This window comes from Arvicanthis niloticus, chromosome X (assembly GCF_011762505.2).
Source record: "Arvicanthis niloticus isolate mArvNil1 chromosome X, mArvNil1.pat.X, whole genome shotgun sequence".
Taxonomy (NCBI): Eukaryota; Metazoa; Chordata; class Mammalia; order Rodentia; family Muridae; genus Arvicanthis; species Arvicanthis niloticus.
In genome coordinates this window covers 108,023,850-108,048,623 of record NC_047679.1, presented here as the reverse complement: position 1 = coordinate 108,048,623, position 24,774 = coordinate 108,023,850, and the positions used below count along the sequence as shown (strand labels likewise).

The 24,774-nt window shown below is 47.3% G+C and overlaps 1 protein-coding gene across 2 annotated transcripts; it reads right to left on the bottom strand.

The window, feature by feature from the left end:
• Positions 1-908: 908 nt before the first annotated feature.
• Positions 909-16,404, bottom strand: Sash3 (SAM and SH3 domain containing 3). 2 transcript variants are annotated; one of them, XM_034486241.2, is made up of 9 exons: positions 16,334-16,404; positions 15,593-15,889; positions 8,268-8,363; positions 7,764-7,910; positions 4,875-5,016; positions 3,579-3,727; positions 3,213-3,422; positions 2,908-3,058; positions 909-2,396 (listed from the first exon to the last, which is right to left on the bottom strand). In XM_034486241.2, exons 2-9 carry the CDS (start codon positions 15,647-15,649, stop codon positions 2,203-2,205), a joined length of 1,146 nt encoding a protein of 381 aa, XP_034342132.1. In that variant the 5' UTR covers positions 15,650-15,889; positions 16,334-16,404; the 3' UTR covers positions 909-2,202. The 2 variants fall into 2 exon arrangements, with proteins under 2 accessions (XP_034342132.1, XP_034342133.1); XM_034486242.2 differs by lacking the exon at positions 16,334-16,404 and having other exon boundaries at positions 909-2,393; positions 15,593-15,863.
• Between the last annotated feature and the right edge of the window lie 8,370 nt (positions 16,405-24,774).

The following is a 24,774-nucleotide window of genomic DNA, read 5'->3' as shown; positions in this document are numbered from 1 at the left end:
GCTCTGCTGCTGAGTAACATCCCAGCTGGCCTTAGGGATTTCCTCTGATTGGAGTCTCTGGGGCAAGTGATAGTTTTCAATGGCCATTAGTCACTCAAGTCCTCATCTTTCCATAAACTTTATTCCTGTATTGGAAGGGAGAAGTTTAGGAACTATTGATTTGTCAATTTGGTTAAATATACATGTATGTGCATGTGTGTGCATGTGCGTGTCTACATGCACGTGTGTGTGTGTGTGTGTGTGTGTGTGTGTGTGACCTGGAATTTGCTATGTAGTCTAGAGTGACCTCAAAACTCAAGATCCTCCTGCTTAGCCTTCCAAGCATTTTGCATCAGCATGTCCAGAAATGTAACTTTTATTTTTTATTTTTTCAAAACGTGACGTACTATCTCTTTTTGGTATATAGAAAGTTACTAAATACTTTCACCATTCAAAAAGAACACATATGTGGAATGTGAAGCCCTCCGTGGCTCAATCCCAACCAACTCTATGCTCTTCACCCTTAGGGCTGATCCTAGCTGTTCCACTTTTGTTCCCTGTAAACCCCCCTCCACAATGTAGAAGACCCTTCTTCACAAGGATGAAGGATTTTAAAGGGCTCCTGTTTAAATGATTGTAGAAAGAGGGAGGTAGCTCTTCCCCTGCCAGCTGTCAGACTCCAACAAGGCCTGTGGCTATGGTCATATGAGCCCTGTTCTTAGTAGGGGTGTGTGGAAGGATGCATGGAGCCAGCTGTAGCTTTAGATGGAGAGTTAGGTTAGCATAGTCAAGGATACTTGCATCCGCAGGGAGGGGGAAAGATGCCCCTGAAAGCCCAATGAATGCATATTTTACTGAGATCAGCTTTAAATTGGGAGCTATCCCTGCCCCAACTCTCTCTCCATAGGAAAGAAAACAGGCGACAGTAATTAAGTTCTATTTATATTTATTGCTACTAACTTGTCTCCCTGCTTCTCCTTATATATATTCAATTCCTTTGCCCAAACTAGAAGTTATAAACATTCCCGGTAGTAGATCAGAAGCATGCCCACTTACTAAGCAGGTAGCTCTACCTGTGATGGGCACAGTTGACCCTGCTTCAGGAAGGACTGCTCTTGCTATTAAAGTTAAAGGTACCCCAATAATAGTTGTGATAATCTCCTGATCCTTTGGAGTTAGGACACTAAAACCTTTAGCAGAGCAATGTTGGGTATAGTGGAGCCTCCAATGTCAAGCAAAAGGCTTCCTTTGCTTTGGAAGATCCACATAAATGACCAAGCCTGGGTCCATATCCGCATCTGGCTTGCAGGAGGCAGTTGTGTCATTGGAAGCCAGGTGTCACCATCTTCAATCAGCCTGTAGGAAATCTCATTTGAAGGAGCCAAGAAACAGGTGAAGACACTTACCATATGAGCTATGGGCATTGTTTGAAGTCGGGAAAGGTGACGCTCAGTTTGGGTCACACGGGAAGGTATGAGAGGGCTGAAAAGGAGGAGCTATTTCACTGGAAACCCTAGGCTCTTCCAGCCTCTTCAAGAAGCCCACTCACTGGTGTCCTGGATAGCAGTCAGCTGGAGAGCAAATATTTAAAGGTACACAGTGTCAACTGCTGGGACCCTCAATAACTGCCCATTCGAATCCGGACCAGGCTGAAGCCAAAAGAAGCACAGAGTTCAAGTCTCGTGACATAGTGATCAGACCTCTAAAATGTTGAGAAGGATAGTAGAGACCGGGTATGAGGCTTCTTTCAAACCTCATTTAAGGAATTTCAAACTCACTTATGTCCAACTGAGGTCCTTTGAAAGAACAAGCTTCCCCAGGGCTTAAAGAGTGAATTGAAATAGTGGCTTGGCGTCCTTCTTAGAAGCAATGTGACAGTGGTGTGAGAGTAAGAAGATTTTGGGGGCTGTGATCACACGGCTAGGTCCCCTGATGCCCCACTTGTATGGTCACAGTGAGAGAATGGGAGGTGCCAGAAGGGGCCATATTGTCAGTCACTGGTGGAGGGAGAGGCTCCGAAAGGCAGCATATGTTTTGTGCAGTCCCTTATCCACTATGTGAGCCTGTAGAATCCTGGCAGGGCCCTCAGCCATAAACCTCCCTGGGGAAGTAGGGCCAGATTCTGTACCAGTCCTCTGGTCCTATGCCATTATGGGAGGCCACACCCATCCCTGCAGTCTCTGCAGCTAGGGCTCAGCCTGGGCCTTGAAGGCCATCTTCACTTCAAGGTGCCCCGGCCAGGGAGAGCCCCTGCAGCTGTTCCTCAGTGCCTGCCAGCTCCGCCTCATCACGCCCACTCTCTGAGCCCTCAAAGCAGCCAGAGTCACGTGGGATGTCCACCTTGGGTTCTGACACTGTGTGCGCCACAGGCTCCTGGCTGCTCTCAGCACCCTCTTCGGCCTCTTCACTGCCAGCTGCTGGGAATGAAGATAAAAATGAAGGGACTTGGTCTTCAAGGGATGGAGGTGAAGCTAGGGGTGGGATGGCAGGGTGTTTTCAGAAGCCCTCGGCGCCGGGTCATGGGCTGGAAACTCTAGGCAAGTGTCTGACCCTAAGCAGTCAGCTTTTCTGACTCCTTCCACAGCCTCTGCTTCTCTTTTCCCAACTTCCAGCATACAAGGCGGGTAGGAGCTGTTCCCAGGCCCAAGAGCTCAAACATCTCCAGCACTGAGCTGGTACCAAGCAGCCTGGACTTGGACTCTGGGCTATTACTCAGCTTCATGTAAATGCCTTACCTGCTCTGGTCTTAATCTCGCCTCTGATCCCAAAGGGAGTTGGACCTGATTACCCCTATGACTTATTGGCCTCCCCTAAAATTTCCTGGAAACACAAGTGTGGAAAGTGCCTTCCTACTGCAAAGGGGGGTCTCTGGGGCAGAGCGTGGTCAGAGTACAAAGCTATGCCCACCCCCACTAAGGCCACACTCACTGTCATAGTCCAGCAGCAGTTCTGCAGCCGTGAGCAGCTTGGCCCGGTGCTGTGGGTCCATGATGTTCAGCTCATTGAGGTGTGTTTCCCGCAGCTCTTTGAAGTCTTCCAGTGTCTGATAGCCATTGAGCAGCAGGGTGGATGTGTGTTCCTGGTGGGTAGAGGCAGGCCATCAGCAGTCTCCTTTATAAGCCACCCCTGCCTGGAACCTTTCCTCTGCACATAGCAGCTGTCCCCCTTGACCCCATCCCAGTGGCAAGTCTGCCTCTTTTGCTCCCAGACATTAATGCAAATCCAAGTCAAACCTCCAGGCCAATGCGCTCCAGCAGTTCATGCAGAGTCTTGGGCTTGGGTCTCTTGCCTTTGCTCTGTCGGCGACTGGGCCGTACAGGCCCCACAGCCTCCTCGGGTAGCACATCCACGTAGATGAATTTGAAAGAACCCAGCTTGCCGTTAAGCAAGCCCAGCCACGTGCCCACCGGTGGCTTTTCAATGATCTGGATCACATCTCCTTTCTGGGGGTGTGGGTAGGGGGTCGAGGAGAGAAGGAAGGAAGGAAGGAAGGGGTCACTAGGTTTCTGCTGATACTTTCATAGTTTGGCTTTGTTTCGCTTTCTTTCTTTATGGCTGAAGCCTGCCAGGCTCTGGCGGGACTCAGATGCCAACTTTACCTGCAGTTTCAATGAGTCGTGGTCATAAGGGCTGGGAGTGAAGTCAGTGTGGACTCGGGCACGCCCACAGAAAGGCCCCGTGTACTGGGGAGCAGGTGACTCCTCTGTGAAGCTTCCCGAGCCTGGGCCAGGGCTACAGAGTTCACTGCCTGCAGGAGATGGGCAGAGAGGGAGCATGTCTTTGTCTCAAGGCAGCTGGGCTAGGCAGTGCCTAGCAGGGACACTACAGGGAGCTCCCAAGGAAACACACTGGGGACATAAGCTGTACTCTAGCAGGAAGTGCAGAAGCGGTTTGGATCCATCCCTGTAGCCATTCTGATGAATCGTAGCTTTTTCCCTCTAGGGCTTTAGACAATGAAGAACTGGAGAGTTGACTCACAGGCTAAAAAATGGTCAAAACCAGGAAGCCCTTGGGGCCCAGCAAGGCCAATGTCCTGCTGAACAGGTAAGGAAATCAGAGGCCAGGTAGACAAAGTGACCTCCCCAAGGCCTCTCACTTATCTGTGGTGGGACTGGCTCTACTACACTCCGGGCCTTCTTACTCTCACTATACTACTCCTTCCACACAGGAAGACATGCCTCTCGGGATTCTTTTACCTTCTCTATTTTATAAGACAACGTTTAGTAGAAGGCCTTATGAAGACACAGGCATACTCACTCTACCTGAGAAGGGCAGGATGGTGGGCATTTTAAGTGGGTTTCAGTGGGAGACAGAGAGATGTGTCCTTAGAGCCAGACAAAGACTGACAAAAGACTCTTCAGGGACTTTCTTAGCCAAGGTACCTCAGGCTAGCCCCTGAACCTCTAGATGTCCAGTGGTACCATAAGCTCAATACACAGAGCTTGTGGGACCAAGAGCATGACTCTTAAGAACAGAAAAGTCCAATCTCTGGACTTCAGGATGGGATGTTTCAGATACTCGGGGGCTGTAGCATGTACGTTCCTTTGGACAGCTGAGGACAGGCTGATTTAAGGGGACAGTGAGGTTGTTCTGCTTGTAGACCTTTCCAGGCCTGAGATAACAAGTGGAAGCTCCTGCAAGGCAGGTCTGAGTTCAACAGTGGGTCACTTAATTTTCTTGAGCCTCAGTTTTCCCATCAACAAAGTGGGGGTAACAGTACAAGTCCTATCCGGTTGTGATGAAGATTTAATGTGAAGTGGGTTGAGAAGATTCCAGTAAGTAGAAGACAAGTATGCATTTCTCTTTCAACCCTTTCCCAGAAAAGCCCCTGGCACTGCCCCAGTCTAGTTCTTTCCTTCACATTTGGCAGATGTCCACCCACTTTCCCTACTCACCTGTTGATGTCTGGCGGCTGAGAGCTGGCAGCTCACTTTCCTCCTGCTCAGAAAAGGCCAGGGCCATCTTCTCAGGACCAGGGCTGTCCAGGATGCAGTCTGGAGATGTTGGGGAAGCCGAGCCCTCCTCCAGCGTGTCTCCCTATAGAAAGAGTGTTGGAAGCTTTGAGACGAAACAGTGCTGTGGTCACATAGCCAAGTCCCCAGTACAGTGGAACTGGGTATGAGCTTGGTTCAGATCACAGTTTTGTGACAGGCTCAGTGACCACATTCTGAACCTTAGTTTCCTCTTTGGCAAAAAAAAAAAAAACAAAAAACAAAAAACAAAAAAACAAAAAAACAAACAAACAAAAAAAAAACGGGGTTGGCAGACCTGGTTTTCTTATGTTACAGAAAGAGGCCCCCAGGGCACTGAGTGGATATGCTTTGTCAGCTTCCAGTGCTGATGGACATGAAGAAGAAGCCAGGGCAACTAAGATTGGACTCGGGGCTGTTTTCATGACCCTATCAGGCAGACAATTATGTCAGAGAGCAGATGTTCACATTCTTGTATGCCAGGCTGGTCTGCCATTTCATTTAATCCTTGAGGTAATACCAGAAGATAAGTGGTGTGGGTGGCCTGGGTTTTAGGATAGATAACTTTGCCAAGGCCTGTGTGAAACAACTAAGCTGCCTGACTCTAGAGCTCCTCGCATCTCAAGTCAGTGCATCTGAGTGGTGTTGTTTATCAGCTGGTTCTCTGAGAATAAAAAACTGAATGATTTACCACTTCCTGTGCTGTGAATCTGTCCCATCAATGATCAACACCCAGGTACAATTGCATGTCCCTGGATGAGCTGTCAAGAGAGACATATAGGTTATCTCTGTTACATACTTATATACACACATGCCAGTAGCATGCGTAAGAATAACAGGTTGTGCCGGAATTAGGAGATGACAAATTTTGAAGATTTTTGGGATCACCTTTGTCCTAGCTACTTTTATGTCAACTCGACACAAGCTAAAGTCATCAGAGAGGACGGAGCCTCAGTTGAGGAAACGCCTCCATGAGATCCAGCTGTAAAGCATTTTCTCAATTAGTGATTGATGTGGGAGGGCCCAGCCCATTGTGGGTGGTGTCATCTCTGGGCTGGTGGTCCTGGGTTCTATAAGAAAGCAAAGTGAGCAAGCCATGGGGAGCAAGCCAGTAAGCATAAGCAGCACCCTTCCGTAGCTTTTGCATGCACCTGTCTCCAGGTTCCTGACCTGTTTGAGTTCCTGTCCTGACTTCCTCCAATGATGGACTATGATGTGGAAGTGTAAGTCAAAAATTCCTTCTTCTCAGGTTGCTTTGGTCATAATGTTACATTATAGCAGTGGTAATTCTAACTAGTACAACCTTTATTTTTAATAGCATGTATTTGATTTAAAGCTATCTCTCTATCTCTTTGTCTCTCTGTCTCTCTCTGTCTCTCTCTCTGTCTCTGTGTGTGTGATAGCTGATTTCTGTCAGTCTATAGAAGTTGATTTCTTTTTTTTTTTTTAAGATTTATTTATTTTATGTATGAGTACACTGTAGCTGTCTTCAGACACACCAGAAGAGGGCATCAGATCCCATTACAGATGGTTGTGAGCCACCATGTGGTTGCTGGGAACTGAACTCAGGACCTTTGGAAGAGCAGTCAGTGCTCTTAATCTCTGAGCCATCTCCCCAGCCCCTAGAAGTTGATTTCTAATAATAGTTGTACTTAGCAACTGCCTTGCAAAATTCTTGAGAATTAACCAATGGCTCTCGCAAGACAGTTGATCGAGACTCCTATAAGAGCCACAAGCACAAGCAGTCCACTGTGTGCTCTAAGCTACTGGGACTGTTCCTGTCCCATAGCTCTGTGATCACCTTCCTCCTTGGGCTGAAGTTAGCGACCCCCATTTTCTTTATAGTCTTTGAGTTAATGATGATTCAGTCTATTTATCTTTCTTTTAAAGATTTATTTCTTAAAATTATGTGTCTATATGCGTGGATGGGATTCTGCTGGTGGGTACATGCATATCCGTGCAAGTGTCTTGGGAGGCCTGGAGAGGGCCTTGGATACCTTGAGCTGGAATTACAGGTGGTTTTAAGTCCCCTAACATGATTGTTAGGAAGCAATCTTCCGTTCTCTGAGAGAACAGTATACACTCTTAACTGCTGAGCCACCCCTTCAGCTCCACAATCTGTTCGACTTTCTGATGGTTACGAAAGTGATACCTTTCAGTGGGAACTGCACTTTAAATCACATCCTGAATTCGGATCTTTGCCCAGGTTGGTTGGCACTATGGAGTGTGAACCTCTCGCTGATGCTGGGTAGCAGCAGCAAAGTCATAGCTCTCCATCAGCCACCAGCCCGCGAGGGGAAGCAAGTGCCGCTCTGTATGGTGCTATGGCATTAGGCTCGGTAGTGTTTGGTAGGTTAGGGGGTAGGCATTCTCGACTCATGGCATTGTCGACTTAGGGCTTATTGGGATGCAACCACATGGTAAACAGAAGAGCATCTATATTTCCCTCTCTATTTTCCTGGAATCAGTTCTCCTTCTTCAACCCCAGGGGCTCCTTCCAATCAAATGTTGAGGTAGATATGGCTCAGGAAAGTTCATCTTCCTTTCAGCTACTCATCTTTACAGGAAGCTTCTGTTGCCCAGACTTTCATCTTTCCTCAAACTCAATCCTTTCCTAGTCAGTCTCCTGCTTCCCGTGCTGGGAGTAACCCCCCACCCCTCCCGCAAATCACCTCCATGCAAACATCCTGTCTGCACTGAGCAGCGTCTCCACATTTTAGTAGTGACTCTTCAGGTGATCTTGCTCACTTCCCTGCCAGAATGGCCTCCTTAACCCTCCTTGGCCTCAGCCCATCCTTGAATTCCAGGCCTTACCATCTCCTCTGACAGGGCCTTCACCATCATCTTGCCCATCTTCCTGTTCATGGTTCGGGAAATGACTGCCCTCCACTTCTTTCCCAACTTTTTGCCACTCTTCCCAGAATCCTCTGGGGTAAGAACACCTGAGTCATCTTCTGGAATCTGTGACAACAAAAGAAGAGGTACAGGGATCATGGTAACACTGGCTTGGATCCAGGGTTTGGTATACAAAGAAGTCTTCAGGATCCTGAATTAGGTGGAGGCGACTGGAGAGAGTCACCTCACCCCTGTTCTCACCAGGCCCAACCCTCTTCTCAGCCTTATTAATTTGTGATTTAATTTGCTTTCTGCTATGTAATTAATACATGTAGGATTTTTGGGCGCAGGAATTTGGTGCCTAGGAGAAGTGGTACTGTGTTAAGAAAGCCTTATCCCAGTATTATTAATCCTTCCTATTTCCCCTCTCCCCTGCCACCCCCGCTTCCCAGACTCAATAGACTCTGAATCTCTGAAACTCACATTATCATCCAGGTTAAATTCTTTCTCGCTCACCACAGGGGAGCTGGGCTTCGATTTGGCAAAATCCTTGAAGCTGCTGGAGCGCTGAAGAGAGAGCTGGAAGAAGCAGATGCTTTAATCAGTAGTGCTAAAATGACTGCCCCAGGGGTGGAACGCTTCTCCCTCTGGGCACACACGCCCACACCAGGGCTGGGCAGAGCAACAGAAACCCTGAGGAGAAGGGACAAGATGTATCTTTCTTCTATTCCTAGCCACAGAACAAATGACTTCTGGCGTCAAGTGCTTCATACCTCAATGCAGCTCCAGACTAAACCCAAATTTCTACCACCGAAGTTTGGTCAAAGAACCCTGGCATGAAAGATTTATATATGCCTTAGCATATATAAAAAATGCCAGAAGAGAAGTGGGTTTCGATCCCTTCCAAAAGCGTGCCCCCGGCTTCCACACTGCTTGTGCACTGAGCCAGCTTGCTAACACAGTGATAGAGGCAAACACATCCAGGCCTATAGACTGATGAACGCATGTCTCAGGAAGAGAAAGACAACCCCACCAGATGCTTGCATGACACTTTCTAGAAAAACCACAGGCTTACTTATAGAAGGTGCCCAAGGATTTGGTTCATAAATCTTTGGAGCTAATTTAGTTTAAGAAAAACCACCATTTTTTTTTTCTTGATTCATCTCAGCTTTTAACCTCAGGCACAGATGTGAGAACCTGGCAGCTGCCAACTTCTGCCAGTGCTTGGACTTTGAGGCATGGCCTGTTGTTTGTGTGGATGAGACTATCTACAGGAAATGATCTTTTAACTGTATACACATGTACATGCTGAGATATCAGCCAGAAAACAGGACAGGACAGGTAACTGGGGTAGCTTCAGGCACAAAGAGCTGAGGCTAAGCCTGTGTCACGATAAACAGACAAGACCAGAAGACACACACACAGGAACCAGGGTTCACAGATGGCCAGACAGATAGAGTGGGGATAGACTGCAGACACCCAAGATAAGGGCTTGAGGAACCGGAGCTCCAAACTCTGACTAAAGCAGAAGGTTTCACATCCTTCTTCCTACTAAATGGGGGTGTGTCCAGTGACAACCCCCTACCCCAGTGCAGAGGGCAATATCACCTGCCCCTCAACAAGTGCAATTTGCCCCAACTCCTATGAGGTGCAGAGTGGCCGTCTGGTACTTTTTCTGGGTCTTGACCAAAGCTGAATCAGCAACTGGATTTCAGGGTCATGTATTCCTAGAGGTAGTTGACCAGAACTAGGTCAGCAGTCAGGCCAAACAGAAACTAGCTTCATCCGGTCACGTATGTGTGGTGCCTGGAGCCTCAGTCGGTCAGCTCCCTTTGTGATCAAGACCTGGAAAGCCGGACCGTGAGTGGATGCACAGAGAGGAATGTCTGGCCATGTGGTGATTTCCATGATTCCCATGCATCTCCTCCATCCTTAGAATGGTGTGGGTGGCCACACCATTCTTTCCTCTTTTTCTGTCATTCCCCTCTCTCCTCTACCTTGCATCTATTTCCTTTTCTTGTATGGTAGGATACAGCTGCCTGGATGACTTCCCCCTCTTATTGCATGGAAAAGAGGGAACAGAGAGAGGGTGGGCACCAGGCTGGCTTGGGCCCAAGGAGAGCAGGCTAGGTTGCTATTTATGGTCTGATGGAGCCTATTGTGGCCTCCCTCCATAACTGCTTAGCCTTGTCTCCAGACCAGGAGGCTGGGAGTCGCCCCTGAAGCCCCAGGGACTTGCGAGGCTGGAAAGCAAGCAGGAGGGTAGATGTGGGGTAGGAAGTAGGCTTTGTGAGGGAAGAGTAAACTCATTGGTAGGCTGTTCTAATCATAGCTCTCTCTCCCTGGGGCCTTTTCCTGTCATTAATTTGTAGTCTGGGAGCTTGGAAGAAGAAGCCTTTGACTCCAAGGCTTTTGTGATGGCTCTGACTGAGCTTAAGCCCAAAGCATGAGAAGATGACGCAAAAAGGCCATGAAGATCATTCTGGGGCTTGGGCCCAGCTGGCCACTTCTTAGTCCAAACAAACAAACAAATACATACACAAATAAATACATAAATACGTCAGGCACATATGTACTTTAGGCTATCAATGGCAAGAGTCAGCTAAGGTAACTTTTTAATCAGGCCTTCCTCCATTTTCAGGGGCAGCCCCACTATCCTGGTTGACTTTTGCTCACCTTGGGATAACCCAGCCTAGAGATGAGTTGAAATCCATGAGATCATCATCATCATCATCATCATCATCATCATCATCATCTGTGTTTCTTTTGGGGTGAGGACTGGCTAGGAGTTGTGCAGGTGAGTGAGGAAGCACTATGTTTAAGGAAAGCACGTGGGCCGCTTGGAAACAGCTACACACTGGGCATTGGGCCTTGCTAAACTCAACTCTGGTATGACTGGTATGTGTGGTCTCATGTGACTTATTTAAACTTTCAAACCTTCTTTTCTGCCACTAACCAGCTGTGTAAGTTATTATTTTCTCTGTGCTGTTGTTTCCTCATTAGTATAACAAAGACAAAAACCTCTGTTGCACTGAGCTGTTGTCAAGTTGAACCAAGCATATATACATGCAGCGTTGGGAATGTCACCTGACACGTCCTGGAACGCTGGTTTATGATTTTTAGCCTTTTGTGTGACACATTTACAAACTCTTAACCTAGAGATTTCCCCATTTAAAACACACTATATTTCTAGCAATTGCCAGAGAAATCCCCTTTAGATGCAGTTTACCTGGAGACAACACAAATGTCCATCAACTGAGAACGGCTTAATTGTATTAGAATCATACAGGAGGTCAGAAACCAGCAGTGCAACGATCTCAACTATTTTCTTTATTCTAAAAATTATGACTAAATCTCACCAAAACACAGTTGATGAAAACGGCGCAGCTTCCCCCAAAAGTTTGACCCTTAAGTGATTACCCTTGGGGAGGACAGTATTTGGTGACAGGTAGGGTTGTGAGAGAAGTTTCTGGAATTTCAGAAATGGGTTATTTCTTGAGCTGAGTGCTGCCAACCTGGGGATATCTATTTTAATGGAAACTCACCATATGGATATCATATGCAGATAAAAAAATGCTCCCTCCTCCATTTTCAAAGGCAGCAAGCACACCTACAGAGATCCTCTCTGATCACCCTCATGACTTCCCAGTGCTCCAGGTGGCACATCTTTCCTACATATCCCCTGAATTGCCCTCTAAGTTACTTCACTAGTCCATGCCCTAGCCTCTGTGTGTATATAAAACTCTCATAGAAAGGTTAACTACCACCCATATGCCCAATAGCCTGCCAAGTTCTTCCCACGTGATGACAGCCTATTCCAGCACCATCAACTCCATATTGTACTGCCAGCTCTCTGCAGAGGAAATGGAGAGGCAGAGAAATTAAGTGTTCTAGGCAGAGTCCCATGGTTGGTAGTGGAGGCACAAGAGTGGGACACTCCTAAACCCAGGTCTGGGACCCTGGAAGGCCATGTGATTCCCATGCTTGTGCCACCTCACAGCTAGTGCAGTTGCCCCCACACCAAGATAGAAAGGGACTGGGTTATAGTGATGACTACAGGCACCGTTTGCCTGGAGCCTCCAGGAGAACGGGTGGAGCAACTGTGGAAGAAGAACATGGGAACGGGCAGGAGATGGGAGATTCCTCCAGTGTTAGGAAGCATCTGAATGAGTGAGAGCTAGGGGTAGTCTGAGGTGATGTAATAGTGGGTGTGCCCATGCCATGGCTCTTCTGGAAGGTAAAGCAGAAACAGCCATGGAAGGTTTGCTCCTCATGCCAAAGGATGTAGGCGCTCTCCTGTGACTGATGGGGAGCCACATGTTGAGTATTATATATCTATAATGAGCAGGACCAAAAGTATTCCACATTTCAGATTTTGTTTCTTGAGACAGTGCCTCAAGTAGCCCAGGCTGGCCTCTGATTTGTTATGTAGCAGAAGATGACTAATATTCATTACATGTTACAAGTCCGTGGCTGCTATACTCAGTTTACACGGTGCTGGGTATTGAACTCAGAGCTCTCTGAACACTAGATAAGCATTCTACGAAGTGAGCTACTTCGTTAGCCCTTCCAATTTAGACAAAATCAAATATTTGCATATATAATGAGCTACTCTGGCAATGTGACACCTAAACATGCATTTTGTATATGTTTCATATAGTTCTTAGATGCATAGCTTGAAGGTAATTTTATAGAGCACTTATAGTGTGCCTGTGTTTTAACCCTGACCTTTTACATGACGTCAGATGTGAAATTTTCTACTTGTGGCATTCTGTTGATTTTTCAAGGTCCTTCGGAGTTTGGAGCATTTCAGATTTTCATAATAAGGATGCTCAACCTGTCTGTAGTGGGACTACAGAGCATGCATTGTTGGGGTGTTACTCTAGATCTGTGACATGAGGAACCCCCCATGGGAAGCAATGTGCTAGTATTGGGGAAGAGAGAAGAAAGAGACTGGGAGGAGGGAACTACCTGACACTTGGGCATGAGCCTAGGTTTCTTTGCGTTTCCCCTGGAGGGAGGCTAGAAAACAGGGATTCATTGGAGAAGGGCTGTCTTTAGGGAAGACAGATCTAGAACAAATCCCTCTCTATTTCTTAGACCTGGACATGGATGTTTGATGGAAGTAAGAAAAACCTGAAGATGATGCAAGTGGCCACAGAGCAGCTAAGAGAAAATCCCTCCCACTCTGGAGTATCCTTCATCCGTATGAACCACAGCAGGTACCATGTTCTGAATCTACTATAACTAAGGCCTACTGCCTCCTCTGTTCTGTTGGCTTGTGTCATCTCTCAGTCCACAAGTCTCTGGGTATTCCTTGCAGGGTTCTACTGGAGGACTGAATCTTGTGGGTATCACTGTCTCCCAGTGTTCTGAGATCAGTTAGTGGACCAAGGGATACAGAGAGAAGGAGATAAGGTTCTGAAATTAAGCACCCTGGTTGGAAGTCTGCGACTCACTCTCTCTGATGGCTCCAGCAAATGTCACCAGTCGGAGTGTCCCGTGTGAAATCAGTATACACCTGTCTCTACTCTGAGGTGAAAACTCAGCAAGTTAAGCTGTGACTAAAGTACAGAGTGCAGCACATGGCGGCTGACAAGCCTTCCCTCAGTGAAGCTCTCCATGCTGTTAGCTCTTGCCCCCTGTACTTCAAGACTGGGACCTTGCTTTATTCTTTGCTGTGCCTTCTCCATCCGAGCTCATACCAAAGCAAGCACCCCCTTGTAGGCAGAAGCACACGCGTGAGAGAGCGTTCTCACAACTATTATGCCAGTGAACCCTACCTCCAGAGGATCACCTTTTCTTTCAGAGGTGAAGAAAACTGGGGCCCACAGGAAGTACTGTCCAGGGTCCTATGGCCGAATGCCAGGATTCTAACTTCACTTTCTTGCCCCTCCCCCCAGTACATTTTCATTGGCTGAAGGAGGAGATGAGGCAGGAACAGGAGGGAGGAGCTTCCTTTATCCTGGTGTATTTCCTTCTACCACATTATCTCAGTTTCCATTGGGAAGGGACTTGACTTCAGTCACCTGGCAATCAAAGATGGAGCTGGCTAATGTCTCTGGGCCTTGGGACGATGCCACATCTTCTGGAAGTTTGGCTGTATTAAGGGCATTTTTATAGTATGGGGCTTGGGTATATAAAGGCAAGCTCATCTTGCCTCCTGGAGGCTGCCGAAGGCTCTGGCAGGGGTGAGGTGCAGTCTGTGTGAACTATTCTTTTCTAAAGGATGTGGACCACAGATTTTTCTAGAAGAAACCTGGAGGAATTCCCAGAGGCCCATCTGCCAAAAGCAGAATCTGGGTAACTGGAGCCAAGAGAGAGGAAAGGGATTTCTTGTTCTGCGTGCCTTGGGGCACCTCTGCCTGAGGTAGCATAGGGCCCTAGTGTCAGCTCTTTCTCAGACTCTTTCCTCCAGCCTGATTCTCCTGTGGTTTGGGGCCTACCAGGGTCTATATAGCAGTCTCTGTTTTTCTCATAAGCTTGAGAGCAAGGGGAAGTGGCTTTGCTCTTAAGGAGTGGCAACCAATGACAAGCCTTCGGGGCTTAGTTTTGGCGGGGTGGGGGGTGGGGTGACAAGGCCCTGTGTGAATATTCACAAATCTCCCCCTCCTCCACCTACCACCACTACAACCTTAGAGAAGCAGCTCAAGTGGAGAGAGTACAGCCAAAAGCGGCAGCCAACCAGATCCTGAGAGATGGGACAGGATGCACACCCCAGTGCTCTGAACCTGTCTCTTAGTTGTCACCCACTGCCTGGGAACTGTTCTGACAAGGGGGCATCCCCCACAGTATACCTACCTGAGTTTCCATGGGAAACTGGCTAGGGCACACTGAGAGTCCTGTAGGCCCTTGAGTATGTGCTTGGATCTAGTCAGGCCTGCTTTGGACCATTACTATGGTCCACTTAGACATGCAGACCAGACAGGCTGATTGCCTGGGAGAGTCCTACCATAAGATGAACTCTATATACAGCCAGAGAAACTTGGATATAACAGAGTCTTCCAGAATCATTCAGTCTAGCTGCCGTCTCAAGAAGATGAACACTTCAGCCATTTTTGACAGCTACCTTCCTTCCTGGACTTTGAAATCTGCCTCCTTCCCCCAACAAACTTTTCCTCCTTAGCTCTCACACCTACTCACCATGTATGTCATCAGCTTCATTTCTCATTTTTCGTAAGTTTGTCTACCCAGAAAGAACCTGTTCAACTACCCCCCCCCCCCGCCCCTGATTCTCACTGCATTTTGGTGGGCTCTTTTCTGGAGTCTGAAAATCACCTATTGCTTTATCTCTAGTGTCCTGGGGAGCTGTCGTAGATCTGAGCCCAGTGGGCAGTGGCTATGACTCCTGCCAAAGAGTAGGGAGTCTGTGACCACCTTGGGTGGGAAGGCTAGTAGGGCCCTTTGAATGAGATAGTCCCCAAGAGGACACATTGAGTAGAAGCGATACAGAACCAGGGCTAGGGGAGACAAAACTAATTATGCTCTTTGGATTTAACTTGAACACTCTATTTTGTAATTCTCAGACTGAAGTCTATGGACTTAACCCTTAAGTTCTTCAGTCTATAACTCTAGACTTCCAAAGGCCCAACTCATAGCTCTGTATTCCTGAGTTTAGAAAGTATCTTCTGTACTTTTACAACTCCAGTGAACGTTAAGCCCCAGCCCCTTGTTTTCTGGAAGAACCCTCACCTACAAGCTCAACATATAGCCTTGGTTCAACTTCCACCTTCTAAGAGTCCAGGAAGGCATTGGTAGAGAGTGTACAGGAGAGAAGGAAGGGATGAGCGTTCAAAGATGCTCCTCACCTTTTTCTTCTGAGTGGGCTCCTTGTCACTGGCGTTGGAGGGTTTGCGACGCAACATGGTCCTCTACAGAGATGGCACTCCTGTTCTGTTCGCCAAGGTACTAAGATGCAAAAGTCTCTCGCTAAAGCCTCCCCAGCACCAGCTAGGTGGCACGGCATAGACTGAGGCTCGGGTTGTTACTCTTTACTGCTGCAGTGGCAGCTTGGGGGTGCGGGCCATGGACACCCAGCAGCAGCAACATACAGGAAACCTTGCCACGTGACCTGCTCTTACAGCAATCATGGCCCCTGCCGGCCTCTAGGGAGGAAGGAAGTCCCAGCTTCAGTCTCCAGAGATTCTGATGCAGACAGATCTTGAGTTGAACAGTCAGAGAAAAGCCCCAATCCTGTTGTCTCCGGCCATCCACTACAGTCCTTTTACTCTCTGGCTTATTCAGGTTCTACACTGACTAAATATCAGAAATCAGGTAAATAATCTCTCTGCCTGTTGAATAAATGCCCCCAGTCAATTTGCATCTTCCAAGTCATTACTGCGGTCACGATTACCCTTACTGTCACCCCCGTGGCCATCATCTTGATAGTCATGATTATTACCAGATAGCCACTACTCCTACAACTGTGACCTCCCACAGCCATCATCCCTACTGCCATCCCTACTGCCGTCAGCACATCTTAGCTATGATTGGTAAAGCTCTCATCTCTTCAGAGATTTCTACTGCTTCATCATCCTTATAGCGGTTACCTTTACAGATACTGCAAACATCTCCATGATGCTGTCAGCCCTTCAACCCTCAATTGCCCTGTATCCACCACTTCTACAGCTCTCAATCCAGCAACTAGCCACATTTCCATCAGCACACATATGGCTTTCATTCTAGATGAGATGTGCCTACCCACAACACTTCTCAGCTCACACAAGAACAACTGAGAAATGTTTGAAAGGCAATGCCATGTCAACAACAGGTGCCCCATTCAAAAGGCATTCACCAAATGCCTGGGCACTGCACTCATCTTGTGGGTTGCATTCAGCAGATGATGATAATGATGATGATGATGATGATGATGATGATGACGATGACCACAACGACAACAATGGCAATTTGTTGATTTGTTTCGCCTATGGTTTACACATGCCAGGTAAGTTTGCTACCATTGGGCAATTGTGGTAGATATTTAAGTACTTTCAATGATTCCTGTTTACTACAAAGCAACTGGTATGCACCGTATACACTTTATCAAATGAAAAACAAAATGAAACTTCAAAAAAGTCTCTATAATTGGATATCACGCTGTTTAGATAAATATCCTTTAGTTTTTTCAGCATCTAGCACCTCTGTCTAAACAGAAGTTTACTTCTTACAAAACAAATCATACTGTACACGAGGCAGAACATTGGTTTGGGGAGATTTGGAAAGATTGGAGGGACAGATAACTAGGACATATAGAACATTTTGGAGGTGATATGCTTGTTTATCTTGGTTGTGGTGATGGTTTTACAAATGTATACCACAGGAAAACTATCTTTAATTTTTAATGAAAATAAACCCCACATTTCTCATGCTCAGAGTCTTGTTGTGTATCCCAGGCTGGCTTGGAACTTGTGCTGCTCATGCCTCAGCTTCTTGAGTGCTGGGGTTACAGATGCACACCACCACGACTGGCTGAACTAGTCTGGAACTGTATGATTTTATGGGTGAATGTGTGTGTATGTGCACACAGTCAGGATGCGTGCTCCGCTGTGCATTCACATCTGGGGCTTAGCGGTCAATGCTGGATGTCCTCTTACTCTCTACCTTATTTTTTGAGAAAGAGTCTCTCATCACATCTGGCGCTCACGGTTTTCAGCTAGACTGGCTGGCTAGTGAACTTCTGGGATCCACAGGTCTCTGCCTTCCCCATCTAGTCCTGGAGATATAGATGTATGTCACGTCACCCAGCTTTTATGTGGGTGCTAAGGATATGAACTCAAGTATTGATGCTTTACAACAAGCACTTTCCTTAAAGGGCCATCTTCCTAGCCTGAATTATACATTTTTTTTTTTTTTTTTTTTTTTTTACTGATTAGCACTCCGTTCTGTGAACCCACAATAATTATCTTGCCTTGATTGATTTTTTTTAAAAAAAAAGCACAAGTACTTATTGAATGTCACATCTATAAGTTTATTATTAGGTTAAGTGTCAGGAAAGTTTGGAATTGCTAGGGTAAGGAATGTGCACCTTTTCCCCCCCTTAATTCAAAGATAGCTTTATTCTTAGAATAAAACAATTCTTCAAAGAATGTAGAAGAGAACAATAAACCCTCAAAGTGACATGAAACTGATTATTTATTTTCAGTGAGAAGTGTATCTTACCTGGTCCATGCCCTGCCTACAACTTTCATTTCCTAACCTCAAGCATCACTATAAAGAAACCAAACCAGGCACCTTTGCAAGGCTTTCGTTCCTGTGACACTTGTGAAATCCTGAGCAAGCCTGTCCCAGCTCCCAAGATGTTCTCGTGACTTCCTGAACCCTGAGGCCTTCAGATCACCCGCCTGTGGGCTAAGGAAAGAAGGTCAAAGTCCATCTCTCTCAAGATAAAGCCGTATTTCCTCTGGCTCTAATTCAGCCAAACTACCAGGCTGACTCATGAGAAGATTCTTCTTCGTGCATTCTACAGCCCTTCCTTATTGGCTTGAGTTTTTCAGTCCTAAAGTCTTTCCTTGACTGCCTAGGGGTATGAACATATCAACTAGCCTTTCCAAAGCCTTAGCTAGAAGGTGGAATCTAGCCTGTGGGAGTTCAAGTGTGATTCCAGGTCGGAGGTCAACCTCTCCAGAGTCTGGGACAGAGTGTTGCTGGCGTTTGTCCAGGGACACCAGAGACTTATCAAGCCAACAGGGGATACTTGAGGCTTAGGAGGCCAGGAGCTTTGGAAGGTGGGAGTGGTTCACAGAACCTTCCGGGCCTGCTCAGAGTCCCTGGCCAGGGCTCAGGATGTGCCCGCTTCCTGTTTGCCCAGCCCCCAGCAGTGAGCACAGCTCACACTCTAACCGCAGAACCTTCAAATGCTGCTAGCAAGCCAGGGTGGGCGTTGGGCTGCTGAGGCCTGGGAAAGGGGTGGGGGTAAAGTGGGAGGTGAGGTGGCCGACTCCCCCCTCCACCTCAGACAGGCGGGGCAAGTGTTCTCAGCCCCTCCCCTCCTCTTCTTTTAGATTTGCATAAGACCCGGTCCACAGCCTGCGTTCTGGGCATCCATGGTCTCTCTCCCTGAAGCATATTTGCCTTCCTCCAGCCTTTCTTTCAGCAGATGACCCTGGCTAGAGTCCCAGTGGGTCAAGCTCCAGGAAGCTAATGGGTCCTAAATACTTGTTTAATAGGCTTCTGCACCATATTTGCATTTTATAGGTTCCATTCCAAGTACACAGAGAGCTCAGCTAAAGTAGTGACCCGGGGCAGAATGGTTCAATGAACAAGGCCACCTTACACTTGATAATGGGCTGGCAGGCAGGACTCAGGAGCTTGCTGTGGGAATACCCTTATGCTAGGCTGTCAAAGCCTCTTGTACCTGAGAGTTGCCATCCTAGGTTGGAGTGGCAGGCTCTCATTTGCCCCATGCTTGTTCTTTGCCAACACCTGCATTAGATACTTCACAAATATTCAATTCCATTACAACATCCCAGAGAAGCAAGGGAGGTAGTTTAGGCTGGGATAAATGATTGCAAAGGTGCGGTCTAGAAGGAAGTATAAATACCAGGTAAAGGAACCTGGTTGGTGCGCAGTTGTGTGTGTGTCCATATATCTGTGTGTGGTGTTTAGGATTATCTTACTCATAGCGAGGTGAGCCTGAACCCTCAGGTGGTGGATGTAGCAGACACAGACACGGGCCCTTGTAGACTGTATTCACACGTAGCAGGAAGGTAACCTGCTGGCTTTACGACAACCCTCCAAGCCTCATTTTCCAGGAAGTCAAGGTACAGCGGGGTTAAGTACTTATGACTGCACAGCTAGTAATCCATAGGAGTTGAGTTCTAAACACGGGGCAAGTCTCGCTCTGGGGCTACACTATTAAGCATTTTGGTTAAGGTGCCTCTAACACAAAGTTTTTAAAGGGGGAGATGAAAAGATGGTGGAACATTTTGTCATAGCCTTTTCTCTATGCTGGGATTATGTTGGGTTGGGTATAGGACTAGATGCCACAGGGCCACCTCGAAGCAGGCCCAGAGAGGCGTGAACAGGATTAAGAAGGCATCTGAAGTCATGTGATTTGCACTTACAGCTGCAATACATGGGGCTGATTCACTGGGAAGGACGTTTAGGGAGGCCCCTGTCATCATGTCAAGGAGTAAACAAACTTTGCCTAGAGAGTTGTGGGAGAGATCTGAGGCCGAGTTCCAACATCTGGCATGTAGAGGAACACATAAATGAGGCTAGAAACGATGGGGAATAGGAAAACAAATGACTTGGATTCACTTGATATCTAAGAAGTTTTGGATACTTAGCTGGTACTAATTCAGTCTTTGTTAAGTAGTGGTCTTGTCTCTAGAAATATCCAAGCGAGGATTATGTCATTTCTTGAAATACATGGGGACCTTAGCAGCCTGTCTTAGGCAGAGAGTGCAGGCAGGGTAGCTGCAAGCAAGGGCAGAGGAACCCAAGAGACAATGGGTAGGAACCTTTTGCATCTGTGCCTAACATTTAACATGTGCAAGATGCACACAGGGCTTTCAGCTCAGGAACACTGAGGAGCTCCAGCCAGAAAGACAATCATATCTGGAGTTCTGAACTCGTGATAAGGTCTTGGTTCAAAAACAAAAACCACCTGCCAGCAGCTGTGGCAGTTACCCTCTGAAGAGGAGGCGGGGCTCTGGTGCTCAGAACAAAACACCTATGACTCATTGCAGGGCCTTACTATGGAGGATGAGGTGTGGCTGGGTTGCTCTTCCTAGGACTCAGTCCCAAAGTTACTAGGACAAAAGTCTATGATCAATGAGCCTCAGAGGACATGGGGACAATTTTCTAGGGCTCTAGGAGTGAAGAAGAGAATACTTCCCAGTAATGGAGGCAGGTTGAACTGAATTCAAACTGTTCTTAAGGGATACAGAACCTGGGGCAAGTGACATCATATGTGATGAGGCTTCGTGAAGACTAACTGATAACATGGATCTAGTGTTTGAGTGAGTGTTTGTGTGTGTGTGTGTGAGAGAGAGAGAGACAGAGAGAGAGACAGAGACAGAGAGACAGAGACAGAGAGACAGAGAGACAGAGACAGAGACAGATAGAGACAGAGGGACCAGGCTTATTACAAATCACATACACAGAGTACTCATGGAACATACTTGATCCCTGGTGGATGACCCTACATCAGTTCCCTCTAGGAGACATTTATTTTTTATACCTTACTGAAGCCAAGACAAATTTCGTGACAACTATTTTGGAGCCCCTGACTCCTCCCCACATCCTGTTGGCACCTCCTACTTTCTTGTACCCCCTCTAAAGCTCTGCCCCATGATCCCATGGACCCAAATCTTGTGTGTCTTCATGACTTATGTGTTTCTACCTTGTCAAGTCAAGGTCCTTCTGCCCAGATAAGAACACAAGTGGCATGGCAAGTTTAAAAAAAAAAAAACCTGAAGCTGCTTGGGACCAGCTAGGAGGGAAACCAGTTTTTCAGCTTCACGGCCTTGCCACAGCCCACTGGGGTTTTCTCAACCATCCATCCTACCCGACCCAAACTGCTCTCTAAGTTCCTGTTTCATAGAGAAACACAGAAGTTAAGAGATGGGCCAGCCTCAGAGCAAGGACTGGCTGGGTGGGGGTTTGGGACGGGCCTCCCACTCCCAGCTGTGATGAGCCATGGGGGATGGGGCAGGGATGGACAGAGAGGAAATAGTGTCTACTAAATCTTCGTATTCCTATTTTTCTGAGACCAAGAGCACCCAACTAGTGATTTGAGGAAGTGCCCAGTGAGGTGGGAAATTTCACTGCTGACGTGGGTTAAGTAGTAAAGAGTGGATAGCCCAACCCCTTCTGAGGTCCCAGCCCATGACCAGCTAGAGCTAGTTGACTTGCAAAGAGGAAGAGCCGACTTTGTTATAACTTATAGATGAACTATTTACCTCCCATGAGCATATTTGTGTATCTGCCAATTTTTACATATCCCTTTGAAGTCTAAGAATGATTTAAAACACAAAGAATTTTAATATCAATACTTGAAGGCTGAGGTAGGAGGATTGCCAGGAACTCAAGGTCAACCTGGAGAATTATAGGTTATCTGGATCATATAGTAAGATCCCGCCTCAGCAACAACAAACAAACAAAAACCTGACTAAGCAGAGCTTGGTGGTCCTTTCTTCCAGCACTTGGGAGAGAAGGGCAGGAGGGTAGAGAGTCTGGGGCCAGCCTGGGGTAGAACGAGAACCTCAGTCTGAAAATAAATCTCAATAGCTTACCACTTTCATCAGTTACATGACCTCAGACAGGTCTCCTTGGGTTTCAGTTTGTTCACTAGAGGCTACTTGGGAAGGACAGAAGACACATTCAAAGTAGGAGAAGACAAAGGCCCATGTACCCATGCATCCATGCTAGACCCTGTCTGTCTGTCTGTCTGTCTGTCTTTCTGTCTGTTCCCTTCTCTCCCTCCCTCCTTCCCTTCCTCCTTTGCTCTCCCTCCTTTGCTTTTAGAGCAGGGTATAGCTCTCAGCTCCTTCTCCAGCACCACACCTGCCTGCTGTCATGCTCCCTGCCATGACAATAATGGACTAAGCCTTTGAAACCATAAGCAAGCCCTCCATTAAATGCTTTCCTTTATAAGAAGAAAAACAAAGAAAGAAAACTGGAGAGGAGTCAGCACAGCTGAAGCAGAATGTCTGGGATTGAATCCTGGCTCTGGTCCTGGCTGGCTGGGTGACCTTGGGTGTGTCCTTTTTTTCTGTCTAGTCTTGATGCCCCTATTCAGGACTGTATATGGAACTTGCAGAATGGAAATGTGGGGCTCTTTTTAAAAAAGCATTAAGAATTATGAAACAAGGCAGAGGAAACAAAGTAAGGCAGCTTCCACTACATAGTGACCTTGAGGCCAGACTGGATTACAAGAGGCTCTGTCTCAAAAAACCAAAAACCCATGAACAGATAAACAAAAACAAAAAAGGAAGGAGGGAAGAAAAGAATTGTAAGACAGGCAGCTGGGAAGAGATCATAAAACCCAGCTTGAGGCCCCTCTGAGCACAAGTCCCTGAAAAAAAAAAATGCCCAGGTTACCCACCCACAAAGCTGACCCTTCAACTACTTTAAGCACACTTGTCTGGAAAGCCCAGGGGGGCTGCTTGCTGCTAGAGCCCTGCTTTCTTTGACAGGCTTTGCAGCGTTTCTAAGGAAACTCCAGCTCTAGGGAGCATAGTTAGAAAAAACCAAATTAGACGCTAGCCCCAACAGCCTTTTCAGAGGGAAAGGGAGAGGGGGAGGGGAGGGAGAAGGAGAGAGAAAAGGGTGAGGGATGAGGAGAGGGAGAGGAAGAGAGGGGGGAGAGGGAGAGGGAGAAAGGTAATTTGAGCCCCAAATAAATTGTTTTCCTATCTACCAATGAAGGTAGCAAGTGCTAGGTGACAAACATCATCATTGTCTTTTGTCTGTGTAGCTTCCTGATTTACAGAATAATGCCACATCCGGGTCTTACAGGCCAGTTCTGTCCAACCTCATCAGGAAGTCTGCATGGGTAGTTTACAGAACTGATAACCAAAGACTAGAGAGGTGACGTGACTTGTCCAAGGCCACACAGCTGCTATAACTGAGGCTAGAAGTCTTAGTTAGATATCTAACTCCTAGGAACAGGGAAGGACCTTTTCCATATGGCCTGCTGCACAGTAGCAATAAGGTCAGGAGACATAGGGTAAATAAGGACGAGAGCCCAAGAAGCTATCTGTCTTCCGCTCCTAATGATGTCGTAGGCGCTCCTTCAGGTCTTAACTGTATACACACTCAGTGTCTTCTTGACCCTACAGTGAGGATCTTAAACAGGTCTCAAAGTAGGGAGGAGCTGGGCTGGCTGGAGTCCCTTCTACATCTGCTCATCTGAAGCAGGACTTAATCTCAAGGCCTTAGATGGTGGCACAGGGGGGCTAAATCACAAGGAGAAGATCGGGTGGAGTTTCTAGGTTTGGCTTGAATGAGCTGCAGATAGGGCTTGGTTAGTGCTTGTAACTGGGAGGCTGTCAGCAGCAAGTGTCAGGGCACACAGGACAGGCTTGGGCAGGCCAACCCTGGGAAGCAAGGCAGTCCAGAATTTGTTTCTCCTCAGCTGTGTGAGCCCAGTGGAGGCCACTTTCTCATTTGAAAAGTGGCAAGGGTCACACCCTTCGTCTTCTTTTCAGAGAGCAGGTCCTTGAGCCAGGTTTGAATTGTTTCATTTGGCAACTTGATGTAAAAGCCACATTGGGCAAGTTGATTGCCCTCCAGCCTCCTTGAAAATGAGAAGGATGCCAATGCCTTTTCATGGCTTGGGAGGATAAAATGAGAAAACACAGGAAAAGCTTTCTGAGTGGTAGGGCAGACGCAGTGGTGGCAGTGAGGACCGTTTGACTTTTTAGGAGCAGTAGCACGCTTGGAACCCAAGTGACACTTCAAACAGGCCCACCCATGACAGGCTTCTCAGTAAGGGCTCTGCAGGCCTTTGGAAGCAGATTTGAGTGGCGCGCGTGCGTGCGTGCGTGCGTGCGTGTGTGTGTGTGTGTGTGTGTGTGTGTGTGTGTGGTATGTGTGTGTATACCCATGTTGAGGCAGAAGGTCGATAGCTGAAATCATCTTCTATAGCTCTTCTGTCTTATTCATCAAGGTAGGGCAGGTAAGGTTTCTCAGTCAAACCAAGAGTTTGCAAGCTTGCTCTGAGGATGCCCTGTCTCCACCTTGGAGGACTAAATTCATAAATTGCCCTCCACACCCACTTAGCACTTATACGAGTTTCTGGGGATAGCAGCTCTGGGCCTCACCCGTGTGTAGTCAGTGCTTTAACCGCCAAGACATCTCCGTGGCCTCTGTACATCATTTTCACATTTGGAAAATTAGGCCTTGTTGGCCCAGCACAGGCAAACTCTCAGCCTGTTGACTTTGTCCAACACTGGTACCCCTAGAACCTTGGTTCTCACCTTCAGTGTGCTCCCTTGAGACAAGAGAGCTGACTGGTTGCACCTTTTATGGCGCATACTTAACA